Source organism: Paroedura picta, chromosome 1, assembly GCF_049243985.1.
Source record: "Paroedura picta isolate Pp20150507F chromosome 1, Ppicta_v3.0, whole genome shotgun sequence".
NCBI classification, from domain to species: Eukaryota; Metazoa; Chordata; class Lepidosauria; order Squamata; family Gekkonidae; genus Paroedura; species Paroedura picta.
The window spans coordinates 103,410,998-103,427,945 of NC_135369.1; the positions used below are offsets into that span (position 1 = coordinate 103,410,998).

General features: G+C 39.9%; 1 protein-coding gene across 6 annotated transcripts in view; it reads right to left on the reverse strand.

Moving 5' to 3' along the window:
• The window catches only part of UTRN (utrophin), a 503,173-nt gene that overhangs the window by 252,041 nt on the left and 234,184 nt on the right, over positions 1-16,948 (reverse strand). The window contains exon 1 of one of the 6 annotated variants that reach the window (XM_077350856.1): positions 15,968-16,489. The exons of the other annotated variants lie outside the window; for them this stretch is intronic. Within the exon in view, the coding sequence (XP_077206971.1) occupies positions 15,968-16,111 (144 nt within the window). The 5' untranslated portion in view covers positions 16,112-16,489. Of the gene's footprint in view, positions 1-15,967; positions 16,490-16,948 lie in introns of those variants that run through there. 6 annotated transcript variants of the gene reach the window in all.

The following is a 16,948-nucleotide window of genomic DNA, read 5'->3' on the forward strand; positions in this document are numbered from 1 at the left end:
TTACTGAACATAATGAATGACTAGGTGCTGCAAGAATATCTTAAACACTCCACTTGGAAATAAACAAATCAGTACCAATAATAGCCATGGCAGAGTAGCATTCAGTGGTCACACTGTGTTACCAGTCAAATCTTGAACAGAACACCAACATTAAAAAAGTTAAATGCTTAGAATCACCCAGGTACATGCATACGTATACACATCCTGCCTCTATTATTATTAGCAGAAGAAGCAGCTCTACTATTAGAAGAGACTAGAGCTAGCAACAACAACAACAGGCTGTGGTCAGGGTAGTGGGAGGAATATAGATTGTTTTACCCACAATCGAGGACTATTGTCATTCTTGTTTTATGGGGTTTTATTATTTTATTGTAAACTGCCATGAGCTGGGCTGGTTTCAGGAGTGGTAGTAGATAAATCCAAATATACATACACACAATTAAACAAATAAACTTGTATTCTCCTTAGGAATGAGGACATGAACTTACAGGCAGAATTAGAAATTTCAGAAGGTACTTACTTAGCAGAATATAAAAGAAAAAGAGTACAACAGAATAAGCTGGGAAGAAAGCCAAAACCTGGCTTCCCATGAATCTGGCCAAGCACAGAAAAAATATTGCCTCACCGATGCAGCACTATAACTCAGCAAACAGCTAAAGAAGTTTCAAGAATTTAACTTCCTTGCTGAACAGTCCCAGTTTGTCACAAAGGTCAAAATACTTAAAAGGCTGGGGGGAAATTAATCTCAGAACTTGGTTTGAAGTAAGGTAAAATATATCTTACGTTGAAAGAACATGAGTACTAACATCAACTCAATGGGGATATGTATGACACTTAACAGATCATCCGTCACCATGCTATCAAAACATTTTCACTAATAGAATAGAGCATTGGAATACCTGACAGACTGATTCACCTGTTCTATTGTATAAATTCAGGTGCACAAAAAAAGGGTTGTAAATAAAGACTGGTTAATTGATGAGATTTTAAAGAATTTTTTTTTAAAAATGCAAGCTAATTATAGGAATCACAGAATCATAGAGTTAGAAGGGGTCATACAGGCCATCTAGTCCAACCCTCTGCTCAACGCAGGATCAGCCCAAAGCATCCTAAAGCATCCAAGAGAAGTGTGTATCCAACCTTTGCTTGAAGACTGCCAGTGAGGGGGAGCTCACCACCTCCTTAGGCAGCCTATTCCACTGCTGAACTACTCTGATTGTGAATTTTTTTCCTGTTATCTAGCCTATATCGTTGTACTTGTAGTTTAAACCCATTACTGCGTGTCCTTTCCTCTGCAGCCAATGGAAACAGCATCCTGCCTTCCTCCAAGTGACAACCTTTCAAATACTTAAAGAGGGCTATCATGTCCCCTCTCAACCTCCTTTTCTCCAGGCTGAACATTCCCAAGTCCCTCAGCCTATCTTCACAGGGCTTGGTCCCTTGGCCCCAGATCATCCTCATCGCTCTCCTCTGTACCCTTTCAATTTTATCCACGTCCTTCTTGAATTATTTATAGGAAGCAAAAGTAACTAGGCCTTTATCTCAAAACAGCTGACCTCTGTCACATGACACCTTAAAAATCAAGAGCTACTTTTTTGTGATTTCCCCCCCATACCCGATATTTTACTAGAGCAAATGAGGAAAAATTATCTTTTCATTGTAAGAATTCAATTCTGCACTAATAATATTTGCATGCAGACTATCGTAGAGTTTTCTTTAGGTGCATTCATTTTACAAGACAAAAAGCCCACTGTGAGCCATAGTGTGTTGAATACAACACAGACTACAAGAAACTAAGAATAGATTTCTTTTTTAATCAAAATCACCTGAGGAAGCATTTGTGTTGTTCAGCGGCAAGTGACAGAGTAATGCACCATAAAGCCGCCACCACTTGCTACTGCTGATAAGCTTTTATTTTATAAGGAGAAAAAAACCAGACTACTCATTTCAAAAGAAAAAGTTCCAACATAAAGCTTGCTGACATACTGGGAGATCACTGAATTTCTATTGTGCCTCTAATGGGAAGTCTGAAGAAGTTTAACTACAGGTAACACATAACCTATGAAAACCTTTAATGTTCTGTGACCAGCTTATAGAAATCCCTCTGAACAAGTTGGAAAAGCAGGCTACAAAAATGGCGAACCTGAATTCTGGATCAGTGTCTGCTGCTGTCTGGTGCTGAATGTGAAGGCTAAGATGCCTCCTTCCCTCCGTGAAGGTGATGGATTGGTTAGGATAGATTGTTCCCATAACCTGATGGATCCAAGTGGTTTCTAATCAGCCCCGTGGGGCCTGGAAGGGAACTCTGCAGAGGCCTTTGACAGTGTTGCTCCTTAGTGTCCTGGTTTAGCAAGATACTGCTAGAGCACTGTGGGAAGAGAACTAGCTGAATCAGAAAGAACATTTTACATAGCCCATTTAAAACTCCTGGTAGGTGACAGTGATAGCTGCAACAGCCTTCTTTTCCACCACCACTGCATTAACAGACTCTAGGGTTGCCAGCTCCTTCCTGGCCACTGGCAGGAGATAGGAATGCTAGATCCAGATGAGGAAAACTCCTGGAGTTTTGAGGATACATTCTGAGGAGGACAGGGATTTCTGTGGGGAACAATGCCATAAAGCAGCCATTTTCTCCAAGGGAAATTGTTTATTTAAATTTATAGCCTGCCCTTCCTGCCAGGGTGGACTCAGGAAGGTGGACAACATATACACTATGATACAATTAGTAATATTTAAAACATGTTACATTTATAAAACCTAAGCCTAAAATCTAAAATCAAGAAGTCTAGAGCTAGGACCCTGGTTAGGGTGTGATGGGGGGTGCAATATAAGAGGGATGCTGAACTGAATGTTAGCTGTTTGCTGGCTTCAACCATAGGCTTGGTGAAGGAGCTCTATTTCACAGGTCCTGCAAAACTCAGTGAGTTCCTGCAGGGCCCTGATGTGCTCATTCCACCAGGCAGGAGCCAATGCAGAAAGGCCCTGGCTCTGGTTGAGGCCAGCCAGATTTCTTTGTGGCCAGGGAACAATACCCAGTTTGTATTGGCTGAGCATAAGGCTCTTCTGGGGACATAATTGGAGAGGTGGTCCCTTAAGTATACAGGGCCCAGACTGCATATAACTTTAAAGGTAAAGTCCAACACCTTAAACGTGATCCGGAATACAATCAGTAACCAGTGCAGTTGTCAGAGAACAGGCTGGATATAAGCTTTCCATGGTTCTGGTCAAGACTTGGGCTGTCACATTTTGTACCAGTTGCAATTTCTGGATATGAGATAAGGGAAGACCCATGTACATTGAGTTACAGAAATCCAATCTGCAGGTGACCATCGCATGGATCACTGTGGCTAGTTGTTCTGGGGCCAGATAGGATGCTAGTAGATTGACTTGACAAAGATGTAAAAAAGCCAGCCATGCTACTTTCATTACCTGGGTCTCTATACTTAAGGAGGAGTCTAGAGTTATCCCCAAATTCCTAACAGATTGCGCAGCAGAGACCTGAAACCCGTTGAGTTTGAGAAAGCACATTTCCTCATAGGGCTCTTTCCTTCCTAGTTATAGGACCTCCATCTTTGAAGGGTTCAGTTTCAGGTGACTTCGCCTAAGACATTTAGTCATAGCCTCTAGACACCTGGGTCAACGACTCAGAGAATGTATTCAGCCAGCTATTCATCAGCAGTTAGAGCTGGGTGTAATCTGCATATTGATGACACCCAAGCCCATATTCCCGAACTAACTGGGCAAGAGGGGCACATAAAGATGTTAAATAGCACTGGGGAGAGGATCATCATTGGGGGCATTGGACGTGGCAATAGCAAGATTGTTCTTCCCCAACAGCTACCCTCTGTCCTAGACCTTAGGTGCGGATGGACAAATTCTAACGGAGGATGCAGAGAAAGCAGAAAGGCTCAGTGCCTATTTTACATCTGTTTTGTCCCACAGGTCAAAGGGTTTAGGCACATCTAGACATGGCAGTAGCCAAGAGATAGTGTCTGGGTGGCAGGTTGACATGGACAGAGAGGTTGTCAAGAGGCATTTAGCTGCACTGGATGAGTTCAAATCCCCTGGGCCAGACGAAATGCAGCCGAGAGTGCTCAAAGAACTTGCACAACCCTTGTCCATCATCTTCGGGACCTTTTTAAGGACTGGAGATGTCCCAGAGGACAGGAAGAGAACAAACATTATTCCGATCTTCAAAAAAGGGAGGAAGGATGATCCAGGAAACTACAGACCAGTGAGTCTGACCTCTGTTGTGGGGAAGATAATGGAGCAGATATTAAAGGGAGCGATCTGCAAACATCTGGAGGACAATTTGGTGATCCAAGTAAGTCAGCATGGATTTGTCTCCAACAGGTCCTGTCAGATCAACCTGGTTTCCTTTCTTGACCAAGTGACAGGTTGGCTGGATCGTGGAAATTCGGTTGATGTCGTTTACTTGGATTTTAGTAAAGCCTTTGATAAGGTTTCCCATGATGTTCTGATGGATAAGTTGAAGGACTGCAGTCTGGATTTTCAGATAGTTAGGTGGATAGGGAATTGGTTAGATAACCGCATTGTTGTCAATGGTGTTTCATCAGACTGGAGGGAGGTGAGTAGCGGGGTACCTCAGGGCTCAGGGCTCCGTCCGGTACTTTTTAACATATTTACTAATGATGTAGATAAGGTGGTGGAAGGACTATACATCAAGTTTGCAGATGACACCAAATTGGGAGGACTGGCAAATACTCTAGAAGATTGAGACAGAGTTCAATGAGATCTGAACACAATGGAAAAATGGGCAAATGAGAACAAGATGCAATTTAATAAAGATAAGTATAAAGTTCTGCATCTGGGTCAGAAAAATGAAAAGCATGCCTACTGGATGGGGGATACACTTCTAGGTAACACTGTGTGTGAACGAGACCTTGGGGTACTTGTGGATTGTAAACTAAACATGAGCAGGCAGTGTGATGCAGTGGCAAAAAGGCAAATGCCATTTTGGGCTATATCAACAGGGGCATCACATCAAAATCACAAGATGTCATAGTCCCATTGTATACGGCACTGGTCAGACCACACCTGGAGTACTATGTGCAGTTCTGGAGGACTCACTTCAAGAAGGACGTAGATAAAATTGAAAGGGTACAGAGGAGAGCGACAAAGATGATCTGGGGCCAAGGGACCAAGCCCTATGAAGATAGGCTGAGGGACTTGGGAATGTTCAGCCTGGAGAAAAGGAGGTTGAGAGGGGACATGATAGCCCTCTTTAAGTATTTGAAAGGTTGTCATTTGGAGGAGGGTAGGATGCTGTTCCCATTGGCTGCAGAGGAAAGGACACTTTAGGATGCTTAGGGTGCTTTAGGATGTTTAGGCTAATCCTGCGTTGAGCAGGGGGTTGGACTAGATGGCCTGTATGGCCCCTTCCAACTCTATGATTCTATGATTCTATGATTCTATGATTCTATGATTCTATGATTCTATGACACGCAGTAATGGGTTTAAACTACAAGTACAATGATATAGGCTAGATATCAGGTAAAAAATTTTCACAGTCAGAGTAGTTCAGCAGTGGAATAGGCTGCCTAAGGAAGTGGTGAGCTCCCCCGCACCTGCAGTCTTCAAGCAAAGGTTGGATACACACTTTTCTTGGATGCTTTAGGATTCTTTGGGCTGATCTTGCGTTGAGCAGGGGGTTGGACTAGATGGCCTATATGGCCCCTTCCAACTCTATGATTCTATGATTCTAAGGAGCTCAGCCACTTCAAGGCAGTCCCCCGCATCCTTGTCGGCAAGGCAGCAAGCCAGAAGCTCATGATCTACAATAGCGATCCCCAACCTGTGGGCCGTGGACCACATGTGGTCCGTCGACTAATTGGAGGTGGGCCACAAAGGACACCTTCTCCCCCCCGGCCCTTCACAACACACTTCGGGTGTCATTGTCTCCCATCACTCCCAGATCTCATTGCAGAGGAACAAGCTCAGGGTTCCCATTGATTTGTCATTGTCATGAGTTAAAATTTCCATGAAAATAAAATGTTCCTTATGTTCATTGTTGTGGTGTGTCTGTATCTTATTTTGAAGGGATGTTTAAACATTACCATAGTGATCAAAGAGCGTTACGGCAGTGGTTGAGAGTAGAGGAGTAAACTACCCCCCCACCAGGCCCCAGTAAAATTGTCAAACGTTGAGTAGTCCCCAGTGATAAAAAGGTTGGGGACCACTGATCCACAATATAAAACACTGCTGTAAGACTTAAGAAGTACAAGTAGCGCTGACCCGCCACAGTCCAGCAGGCCTCAGAGGTCATCTGTGAGTGCAACCAAGGCTGTTTCCACCCTGTGACCAGGTTGAAAGCAGGACTGGAATGGGCCCAGGGCTGAAGCATCCTCTAGGAATGCTAGCAGTTGGTCCATGGCCACCAGTTCAATCATCTTACCCAAAAATACAAGGTATAAAATGGGACAGTAGTTGCTAGGACCCTTCAGACCCAAAGATGGCTTTTTCAGCAGGGGCCTAACCACTGCCTCCTTTAATCCCCCCAGGAAGGTCCCCAATGTTATGGCATATTTAATAGCTCTTGGAGGGGTCTCCCAATCCTCTTGCTGCAATAAAGGGCAGGGATCTAGGGGGCAATCGGTTGGTCTCACTGCTGCCAGCAACCTATCCACGTTAGTTTGAGGCACTTGAGGCTGTTGAAGAACCCCACCGAAAGCAGCCAAGCGGTTTCTAATTCCCTTTCTGTATTAACTGTTGAAGAAAGGTTGAGCAAAGCGACAAGATTTTATCTGCAAGCAGCTAACTGCCAATTGTCTATAATTTGTATGACCTTCTTTGAGCGCAGACAAGGACCAAATCACCCTAAACAGTTGTGTTGAGTAGGGGGGGCATGCTTCCAGGGCTCCCCACACAGTGCCTTCCCCTTATGGGTCAGGGCTGCAGCTTCTCTCCTCCCCCCTTTTCCCTCTTTAAGGACACTCAGAGTGACAAGCAGATTTGCAAGATAAAAAAAGATAGTCAAGATACATCAGTCTGTTTAAATTTAAAAACTGTAGACAGAAATTCAGCCATAATAAAAGTGACATCGGCATCCTTATCACTCAATAAAAATTGGCAGATCGGGTCTCTTCTGATTAAGTTGTTATTTTAATATTAGATCCTAGCTGGGTGTACATAGTCAGACTTCTATGGAAAGTTTCATTTGGTCTACCTGAATGTTAAGAGTTATGAAAGCCATTTTTGCAGACTGGATCTTTTATACTCACCCATCCCTGCTATTAAAACCATGCTTCAAAAACAGGCATGACTTTCTTTTTAAAATTATTAATATGGCCTTCTTATATGAAGAATTTTTGTCAGAGTTTAAAAAGGCTTTAATTGGACCTCTTAAGAAATAATTTTTGGACAAGAGAGATGTGGGCAATTATTGACCTATATCTCCCTTTCTGTGCAAGATGATTGAGTAGGAAAAAGCAATGGTGGTGATTTCTAGATAAAGCATCTGCCAAACTTCCAATCTGGCTTCAGGATGGGTTTAGGAACTGAAACAGCACTATTAGCCTTGGTGGATTACCTCATTTCAAGTGTATAAGGGCAACCCATCACTGCTGATATTGCTAGATTTATCAGCAGCATATGATCTAGCCAACAAAGATATTTGGGTGGTTCAAGCACAACCAATGTGTGGAATAAAAGGGATAGTTCATGCCTGTTTACAGTCATTTTTTGCTGGCAGAATCAGCTAGTCTGGACCTGATCTGTAGGAAGCTCCAAGAATGCATTTTATTCACAATGCTCTTTAATTTATGTAAAACCTTCAGCCAAGCATATCAGGAGTTTTAGTGTGGGATGTCATCAATATGTTAATGACATCCATTTTTTTTTTACAAATCATTACCTAAGCCACCATGAGCAGCAGTGAAGGTTCTGCACCAGTCTCAAAGCTGTGGTCAAGTGGCTGTTGATGAAAAAAATGAAGCATAATCCAGACAAAACAAAGATGATGTTGGAAGGCAAAAAGTTTAGCTGATGTTCATATACCAGTCTTGGAAGGCATTAAACATTCTATAGTAGATCAAGTTAAGAATCTGAGATTACAGCCTTGTTGAGGAATATATATTGGTGCTACTGCTAGGATCACCTTCTTTCTACTACACCTGGCTCATAAACTGGTCCCTTATTTAGCCTCCTCAAAACACTGAGGCATGCTACTGTATCTTCCATATTGCAAACTGGGAGGAGAAATACTGATGGCCACACACAGAGAAGGCTTTAATTATGTAGTGTCTATTATCTCTTTTTTTTGTAATGACCTTTTTCTTTTCTGAATAAATAAAATTTATAATTTTTAAAAGGGGATTAGACAGATTAATAGAGAGAATGTCTATCAGTAGCTACTAGTCATGGTGACTAAAGGGAACCTGCAAAGTTAGAGGAAGTAAACTTCTGAATACTAGCTCCATAGGCCTCAGCCTCTGAGCCCTATTGTTGGCCCTCCAGAGACACTGGTCTGATCCAACAATGATCTTCTTATGTATATCCCAATCCTCAATCTGGTTTGTCTGAGAGGCAGTTGATAGACTATTGCTCTGATAGAAAAATATGACTGGCTATTAAAATTATAGACGTCACTACAGTAAGAACTGGTAATACCATAACACTTTAAGTAGAATTTAGGCATTGACAGGAAAACAAGAACAAAACAAGCTCATTATAAACTGATTGAGCCACTGACATAAATCTCTGAGCATGTCACTTTAGGAAATATTGTACATTGTAATTTAAACCTTGTTAACAGCTTGATAGTAAATTGACATTATTTACTCTGGGCCGAATATGTTCCCTGCTATCTTCCCACATTTCTTGTTTATTGGCAAGTCACAGTTAGCCTTTTTGTTCAAACCAGCAAACCATATTTTGCTGCTACCCAGGAAGTCAGGAAGAACATGCATGGGGAAGAGTGGAACCCCAATACTGAAGCAAGTTATGTGTTGTGCAGTCTATTAATGAAACATCAATTTTAGTTTTACCTGTTACAATTAAAGAGGCAAAATGTTAAAAAGAAATTATTCCCTTGGAGAATTGTGAACATAAAACTCACACATGTAAAAATGGTGCAAACCATGTAAACTTTTTCTGGAGGGGGGCCCCTGTAAAAGTTTCCCCTCCCAGGGAAAAATTAAAGCTATTTTGGACCAGCCTTCACTACAAACAGATGGTTCTCACTATCCTTTCCTGTGTCTTTCTGTTACATATTCAATGCACATGAGGTGGAATTTAAATGAGGACATTAACAGCTTTCATACCAGTACTTAATATTTCTGGAGGTTACCAGAGATGGATTGAAAAGTGTCCTATTAAAAGGAAGCTTACGCAAGAAGCAACTCTACACTTTATAAAGAAGCATGAACCACCATGAATGGGCTATGTAAGCAAGTTAAGGAAAGCAGAATTTGTTAGGAGTGCTAGGAGGTGGCTGGAAGGGGCCATGGGAGGCGTGGCGCGTTGGCGCCTCCCAACTCATCAGTCTGGGGGCAAGGGACCAATGGGCTCTGTTCCCCATCCTGGACTCTGCCCACCCCTTGCCCTTAGCGTTTTATTTATACCGCTCCCATGGAGCGGTTACAGATTTTTATCAGAGTCAGAAAGAAAAAGAGCAGTTCCTTGTTTACTTTTTCAAAATAGAACTGTATGAATAGAAATAGGTTTTAACTTACCAGATATTCAGATTTTTTCTGAATGTTTCAACATAATGCAACAATAAAATAGAGTAACAAACTGTCAAGTAAGTCTATCATGGCAGCAGTCGTGCCATAGGATTGCCCAGAGTCAGACTTAACTGAATGGCTAACATCATTACCATCAAGTCTATTATGTCAACTGCAATTTAGAAAGACTGAAAATAGAACCAAATGACCGTCTGGGTTCTTCCCTATACCCCAGATTTGTTCTTAGTATTCTCTGCCTGAAGAATACTCAGCTGATGAATGATTCTGCTATGCGATATATATATATATATATATATATATATATATATATATATATATATATATATATATATATATATATATATATATATATATATATATATTTGGCACGGACAGTTCACTTGCAGTGGAAATCTAGAATTGCACCTAGCTCACTATGACATGCTATTTACAGTGAGCACTCTGGGAAACTGATTATCTGTACCTGTTTCTTGTTCCCTGTAAACTGCCCTGAGCCTTCGGGGGAGGGCGGTATAAATAAATAAATAAATAAATAAATAAAATCGAAGTTTTACAGCTACCTTACACCTTGCAGGATAAATAAACAGTAAGTTGTCCATCTGTATGATTTATGAAGTAGCCCTCAGGAAACAAAAGAAGAGGAGTTGGTTTTTATACCCCACTTTTCGCTACCCAACAGAGTCTCAAAGCAACTTGTAAACGCTTGCCCTTCCTCTCCCCACAACAAACACCCTGTGAGGTAGGTGGGGCTGAGAGAGCTCTATCAGAACTGCTTTGTGAGAACACTCCCAAGTGAACTTGGAAGTGATGAGTGGTGTGTTATTTTTTCATCTCAAAAGCTGTCCATGAAAGAAATAAACTAGTATTCATCAGACCCTCCAAGACAAAAATTGGATCTAATTTGCTTTTCTGTTGAAGAAAAGGAGAGTCCCTTCGATTACCCTAAAAAACTGGGACCAGCATGTAAAAAGCCAACATGGGACAGGGCCTGTAGTAATGAATAAAACAATGAGATGAGGTGACAAAGATTTTTGTGTTATATTCAGGGGAGAAGTCCATTTATGAAAGGTGTGTGAATTTTTAAAGCAAGTCATAACACAAACTCTGCTAAAATTATATATCCCACATAACCTTGCTGTATTCTGTCATATTAAGCACACTCCAAATGAAGGACTGAGAAAAGGGCAGTTTCTAGAGAATAAAAATAGCAGCAATAAAAACACATACCAGAAGGTCACATATTAGATATTGATTTAGTAAATAGATATATCAGGTTCTGTTTGCCTCTTAATCCATACTTACCACTTAATACTGCTCTGTATTTTACTCTGTATAGTTCTGATGTACCGCTACAAAAATTTTTAGAAACATAGGATTGACTTATGCAATCTATGTCCAGAAATGTTTAATAACTACTTCCTTTCCATGGGTGTTTGTCTCCAATAATTGTTTTTCATTGATTATTTTTTTAAATTGCTCAGGGACACAAAAATGGAAATAAATTATTTCAGGACTAAACTAGACACATCAATGAAATTCACATGTACTGAAATTTATCTGTTCATGTTTATAATGGGATTTCTTGTTTATTTAGTACAGTTGAGTATCAGTGCATTTTTAGACCCAAAAGAAAGTGTGAGGAAAGGAGGTAATTTCTGCCTTTTTCAGATACCAATATATTGTGGTATTTTAAGCTTTTTTCTCTTAGTGTGCACTGGTCAGGAAGGAAAGCATGGAAGACATCAGAGTACAGTAAGTTAAAATAGCAGAAAAGGCAAGTTTGGCATCCTTTAGACATGAACTCATTTTTTTTATCACCCCCTCCCTATGTTAGACATAATGTGTGTAGATATGCATATGAATAAATGACATAAAAATAAATTATATATATATATATGGCAAATTACCCTAGGCAATACCCTAGGCAAATTACTTCACTGCCTCCCACTGCTCACCATCCTACACCCACATCACGTTCCCCATGGAAGAAGATGGGGAAGGATCAGGTTCACTACGGTTTCCACTGCAGACCCTTAACACCATGGGTAGGGAGGTGGAGAAATAACAGGCCTAATTTCAGCACACCTTCACCTCTGCTTCCCTAGGCAATTGCCTAGCTGCACTTAATGGACATGCCAGTCCTGTACACATGGATCCTCTGGTCACACCTAGTCATCTGATAGGTTTTGCATTTGTTTACTCCCTACCATACTTAATAGACTGTTGCTACAGAGCTCCCATAATTACTTTTCCTTGAAGCTTCTCGTGTTGTTTCAACAACTTTAAAGTAGCTCCAGATTTTTAATAGCCTCATAATAAAACAATAGCTAAAGGCTCGCCAGAACAATGGGAAAAAGGATGGAGAGAATTTCAGTTCCTAATCACATCCATCCACTTCTCTTTCTGTAGTTTTTACTCTTCCATGAAGAACTGATGCCATTGCCTTATGCAGAGCCAAAAATATGCCAAGCTATACTGAGGGCCATTCACTTTGAGTTAAACAGGCCATTAGCAAGGAAAACAACTTTTATCTGCATTGTACTATCTGTGTCATGATCACGCATTTAAGAATTCTGTCAAATAACTGATATAGATAGAATTTTTTTACAATCTCTAAATTGCACTCCTCCAAATCTTCCAGAATTATATTTATCTGCAAAGATATTTGCCCTTCTCATATAGTGTCCATCATTTTACATATTTGCAATATTTGCATAACTTCCTTATTAGCATACATTCCTTAAGTGAGTTCCACTTTTTTTTTTTAAAAAAAAAAAAGCAAAACAAAACTGCAATGACATGAAAGCCAGAAAGAACTTGGTTCTGTCGCGTTTCTTATCTCCACAACCAAGAAAACTGATAACTCATGAAAGTTACCATGTGTCACTTCAGGAGTGAAGATTAATGCCATACCAGAACTAAGCTTTCAGATGCTTCCATGTACATATTTAAAAAATATATTTTCTCATTCATTTCATTTAAAAAATATATTTTCTCATTCATTTAACTCCATCTGCCTTACATGCTCTTGTCATCTTTGCAGAAAGTAACTTCACAGTTTATGATACAAAATATGACTACTCTTAAATGAGTTATTTGGAATGCAGGCTACACTATAAGCGTTATGTATTTGAAACACTCTCACAATTCTTTCTCATGAAACAGTATTTCTTCAAACACACAACTCTACCAAGCCTCTAACCAGTGCAGCTTCAATGATGAAAAGAGCAGCTGAACTGAAAATAGGCAGATGATCTCAGAGATGCCAGCTGTGAATGAAACAAGTCTATGAAAGATAAAAGAAAAACAGCAACAGTACAACACAAATGTAATAGCCATCCTTGCCTCCATAATGCTTGCTTCTTTACCATGTATGTTTCTAATGTACTTCTGGTCAGTCCTAAATACACTGTCTTCACTTTCCATTATCACAAACTGAGGCCAAAATGAAGACAACATTGCCTGCCACATATACCCTTGGGACCTAGTCAAGGAAAAATGAACTACCAGAACCTCCTCTCCTCCGATGCCACCTGCAGCATAAGGACTAGAATTTGGAAAATAGATGTACAGTATCTGTCAAGTGAACTAATGGAGCACTGGAAAAGAAATACTCCAGGCGTTGAAAGGACAACTGATGGAAGAAGAATACACAAGTAAGAACACACAAGTAAGAAGATTGATCCACACACACACAGAGTATTGTAAATGCTTTCATCTCTTCATTTACATTATGCTAAAAAATGCTGGGAAAACTTGCACAGTTCCACTGTTTTGATTATACAGTATACACAACTTTGGCAGGGATTATTTTTAGAAAGCTGTTGCCAATAATATATCCCTCACCCAGTTCTGAAAGCTATTTTACTGTTTGCTAAAGGAATTTATAACCAGCCTTTCCCCAAAGGGGACTCAAGGCAGGTTACGATGCTATTTTAAAATATAACAACTAATAATAAGATCTTAAAATTAATAAAACACAGCTCTAACATAACTGTCTAACATATCTACATGCACAACTACAAGACTTTTAAATGTTATTCTAAATAGTTGCACCTCATATGCAGTAAACTGTTTATTAATTATGAACTCCCAATACTGTTTTGTGCTAGCAATGTTCTAAATTTACTTCAGTGACTTTAACCCCATCTTTCTTTAAAGTTCAAGGTGGGGAGGTATTTTACACTTGTTACATGTTACAGTTTTGCCTATGCCTAAACGAAGAGAGATTTAGGAACAAATAAAGCACTCGCATTGCTAAGCATTCTAACTTTTGGCATGCTGACAACACTGAAATAAATGTTACCACCACAGTGGTTATATTTTTAGGATAGCATTCTATGCACCATATTATAATCATGACTACAGTAAAACGACCATGGACTTTTGGTGCGTAACAACATTGCTAACACTTCCATTGCTTGCTTTGTTCCATGCCAGCAATAACAGAAAGAACATACTGTGTGGTGAGTAGCACAATTAGTTATTTCCTTGAAACTGCTCTACATTTGCAGCCTGTTAGATTCTCTCCTGCAAGCAACTGTGCTCTATGGCTCTGATCATATATAACTGCCTTACATTGACACCTGGTGGAAGAGGCTGGGATTGTAAAATATATTTCCTATTGGCAAGGGTTTGAGACACCCAAGCAAACTTAGAATAGTCCAAACACCAAATAACAAACAACAATGTGTAATTTAAAATTTCCTTTAGGAAATGATAATTTTGAACATGAGTTATATGTCCAATTAACTGAACCAGACTGCACAAATTTCTAAACGATGTCACATAGGTTCCCATTCTTTTTTTTCTTTTCCTTTCTTAACTGTTTAATTTGAACAGTTCCCATCAGTGTATATGTTCATCGCTGCACTCAAATCCTAATTACTTCTAATTACTTTTACAAAACTAGCTTTCTACCTTGGATTACAAGACTGTTTTAAGACACAAAAAGCTTGTAAGCCTTATAAATAAACTACAGCTCCACTCGTTTAATTCATACACTGTACTAACATTTGGATATTTCCATGTAACTGAGAATGAGCATGCGCCTTCTGAAGAAGGATGAGTATTTGCAATGAAATGCTTTCCTGAATATCAGTTGATGGTTTATTCTTTGGTTTGAGTGAAAACAAATCCCTAATGATAGCCATACCAAAGAAAGTTGTATTAACATAAACTGGAAACCACCTTATTCAGTGTATGGCTTGTGAAACTATTAAGAAATCAGAAATGACACTATGAAGACAGTGAAAAGAAAAAATAGTTTAGAAATCTTAATTGTTCCTACATAACTTTTGGGATCAACAGGATTAAATGAGGAACACCCAAAATGCTGGGAAATTTCAGTTTCCTTCTATGGATTCCCAGGGATGGGAAATGTATTTGACTCTCAAATAGGCATGGCCTACAGTATTAATAAATTAAAAGTTCTACCAGGTAGAGCCAAATAATTTTCACTGTTATGCTTATCATTGTCCCGCTGCCTTTAACACTATTGCAGTAGTCTTCCAAAGTTATCAAAAATAGTTATCAGAACTATTGCAGTTGTCCAGCCAGAAGAGAAATCTGTTCTATCAACATGGCTACACAAATAATGTATTTAAAAATTTACTAAACAACAGACAAAACCACTCAGTTGAATTTCAAGTTAAGCAGCATTAATAAAGTAGCTTAACATTTCAAAGCTTTCTGTTGTAGCAACCACCTTGAATCACATGTCCGACCAAAGTTTCCCAATTGCATAGAATGTGTGAGACAACAATTCAGGTTCCGAAAGGCAACCAAATTACTAGCACTAATTAGTAAAATTACTAAGACACCACTGGAGCATCTTGGATTTTCAGGGAAGGAAAAACAAGACATGAACTAAATGTTACCTATTATCCTGCTCATTTTTGTGTTAGAAAAATCAATACAGCACAGTAGATACACTGCTACTTAATAACTGCAGAAAACAGAAACTACCTTAAAGTTTTGTAAACTAGAGCAAGAATAAAACATGCTATTAACATAACTAACAATTGCTAGTCAAACCTATTCAGAAGTGTACTTTGTAAGGATGTACTAAGTGGAAATTCAAGCAGCATCTTTCCAGCTGTGGCTATGGCAATATACATAAACCAGCTGAACACTTTAGCAAAATTACTTCTAATACATAACCCACAACAGAGCACTGCTCAGAATGCATTTCTGTCAAAATGCCATCAAATGAATAGGGTTTCCCTGAAACAAAAGAAGACTTACTTTTCCATTTTACTTACTTTGCAAAGCTTCTGATAACGTGGAGACGAAACTGCCATTCTCTGCAAGCGATGCAACAATACCACAACTTTTTGCAGAGATGTTCTCACCACAGCCATCATCTTAAGTTTGCCACACTTCTGAAGACACCTCAAAATATGCATTATAAATGAAGAGTAACTATCATTTCCTCTTGGTCACTGGACAATGATTTGCCAGCTCTCTGAGCATGCTCGCTCCCAGGGCAGCTTTTCCGAGGGACAGACTTAAAGGCAGAGGCTGTTGGCATAGTGTTAAGCATCTCTTCATTTAAAAAGCCAAATACACACAAAAACAAAAGCTTGCCTGCATCCTCGAAGCCTGCATTTGTTCAGCTCGGCAGGTCCACAGAAAGGAAGTTGTTGATCAGACGAATAGGCTGCTATGATACAGGGAGTGAACTACATACCACCACCGAAGGTTTACTAACTGATGGTTTAGAGCTGCAGAGAAAAAGAGAATCCCACTGGAAAGCCTGCCCTGAGATCATCACAATAGTACTCCTCCTGGATATGCTTCATACAGAGAGGGAGAGAGAGGGGGAGAGAGAGAGAGAGAGAGAGAGAGAGAGAGAGAGAGGGATGGCATTCTCTCTCTCACTCTGGCGAAAGATGCTCTTTCGCTCATACTAAAAGCAGCTCTGGCAGAGCTGTGGAGCAAGTGAATAATACAGTGTGCTATAAATCTTACGAGAAGAGCAGAGGGATACCTGCCCTAATTATATCAGCCATACATTAAAGACTAATAAATCACATAGTGGCAGCTCTCAAAAGCTACATTATCTCCCACAAAAGGAAACCTGCAGGGGACAAAATCCATCCTGTGAAAACTCTCATAAAGCTAATTTGCCTGGAAAGCTCCCAAAAGAATAATTCTGCATCTGACAACATGACTGCTATGACGGTATTGCCAGTTAGAACCTTTCTTTGATAAGTCATTCAGACAACATACAACTAGATACA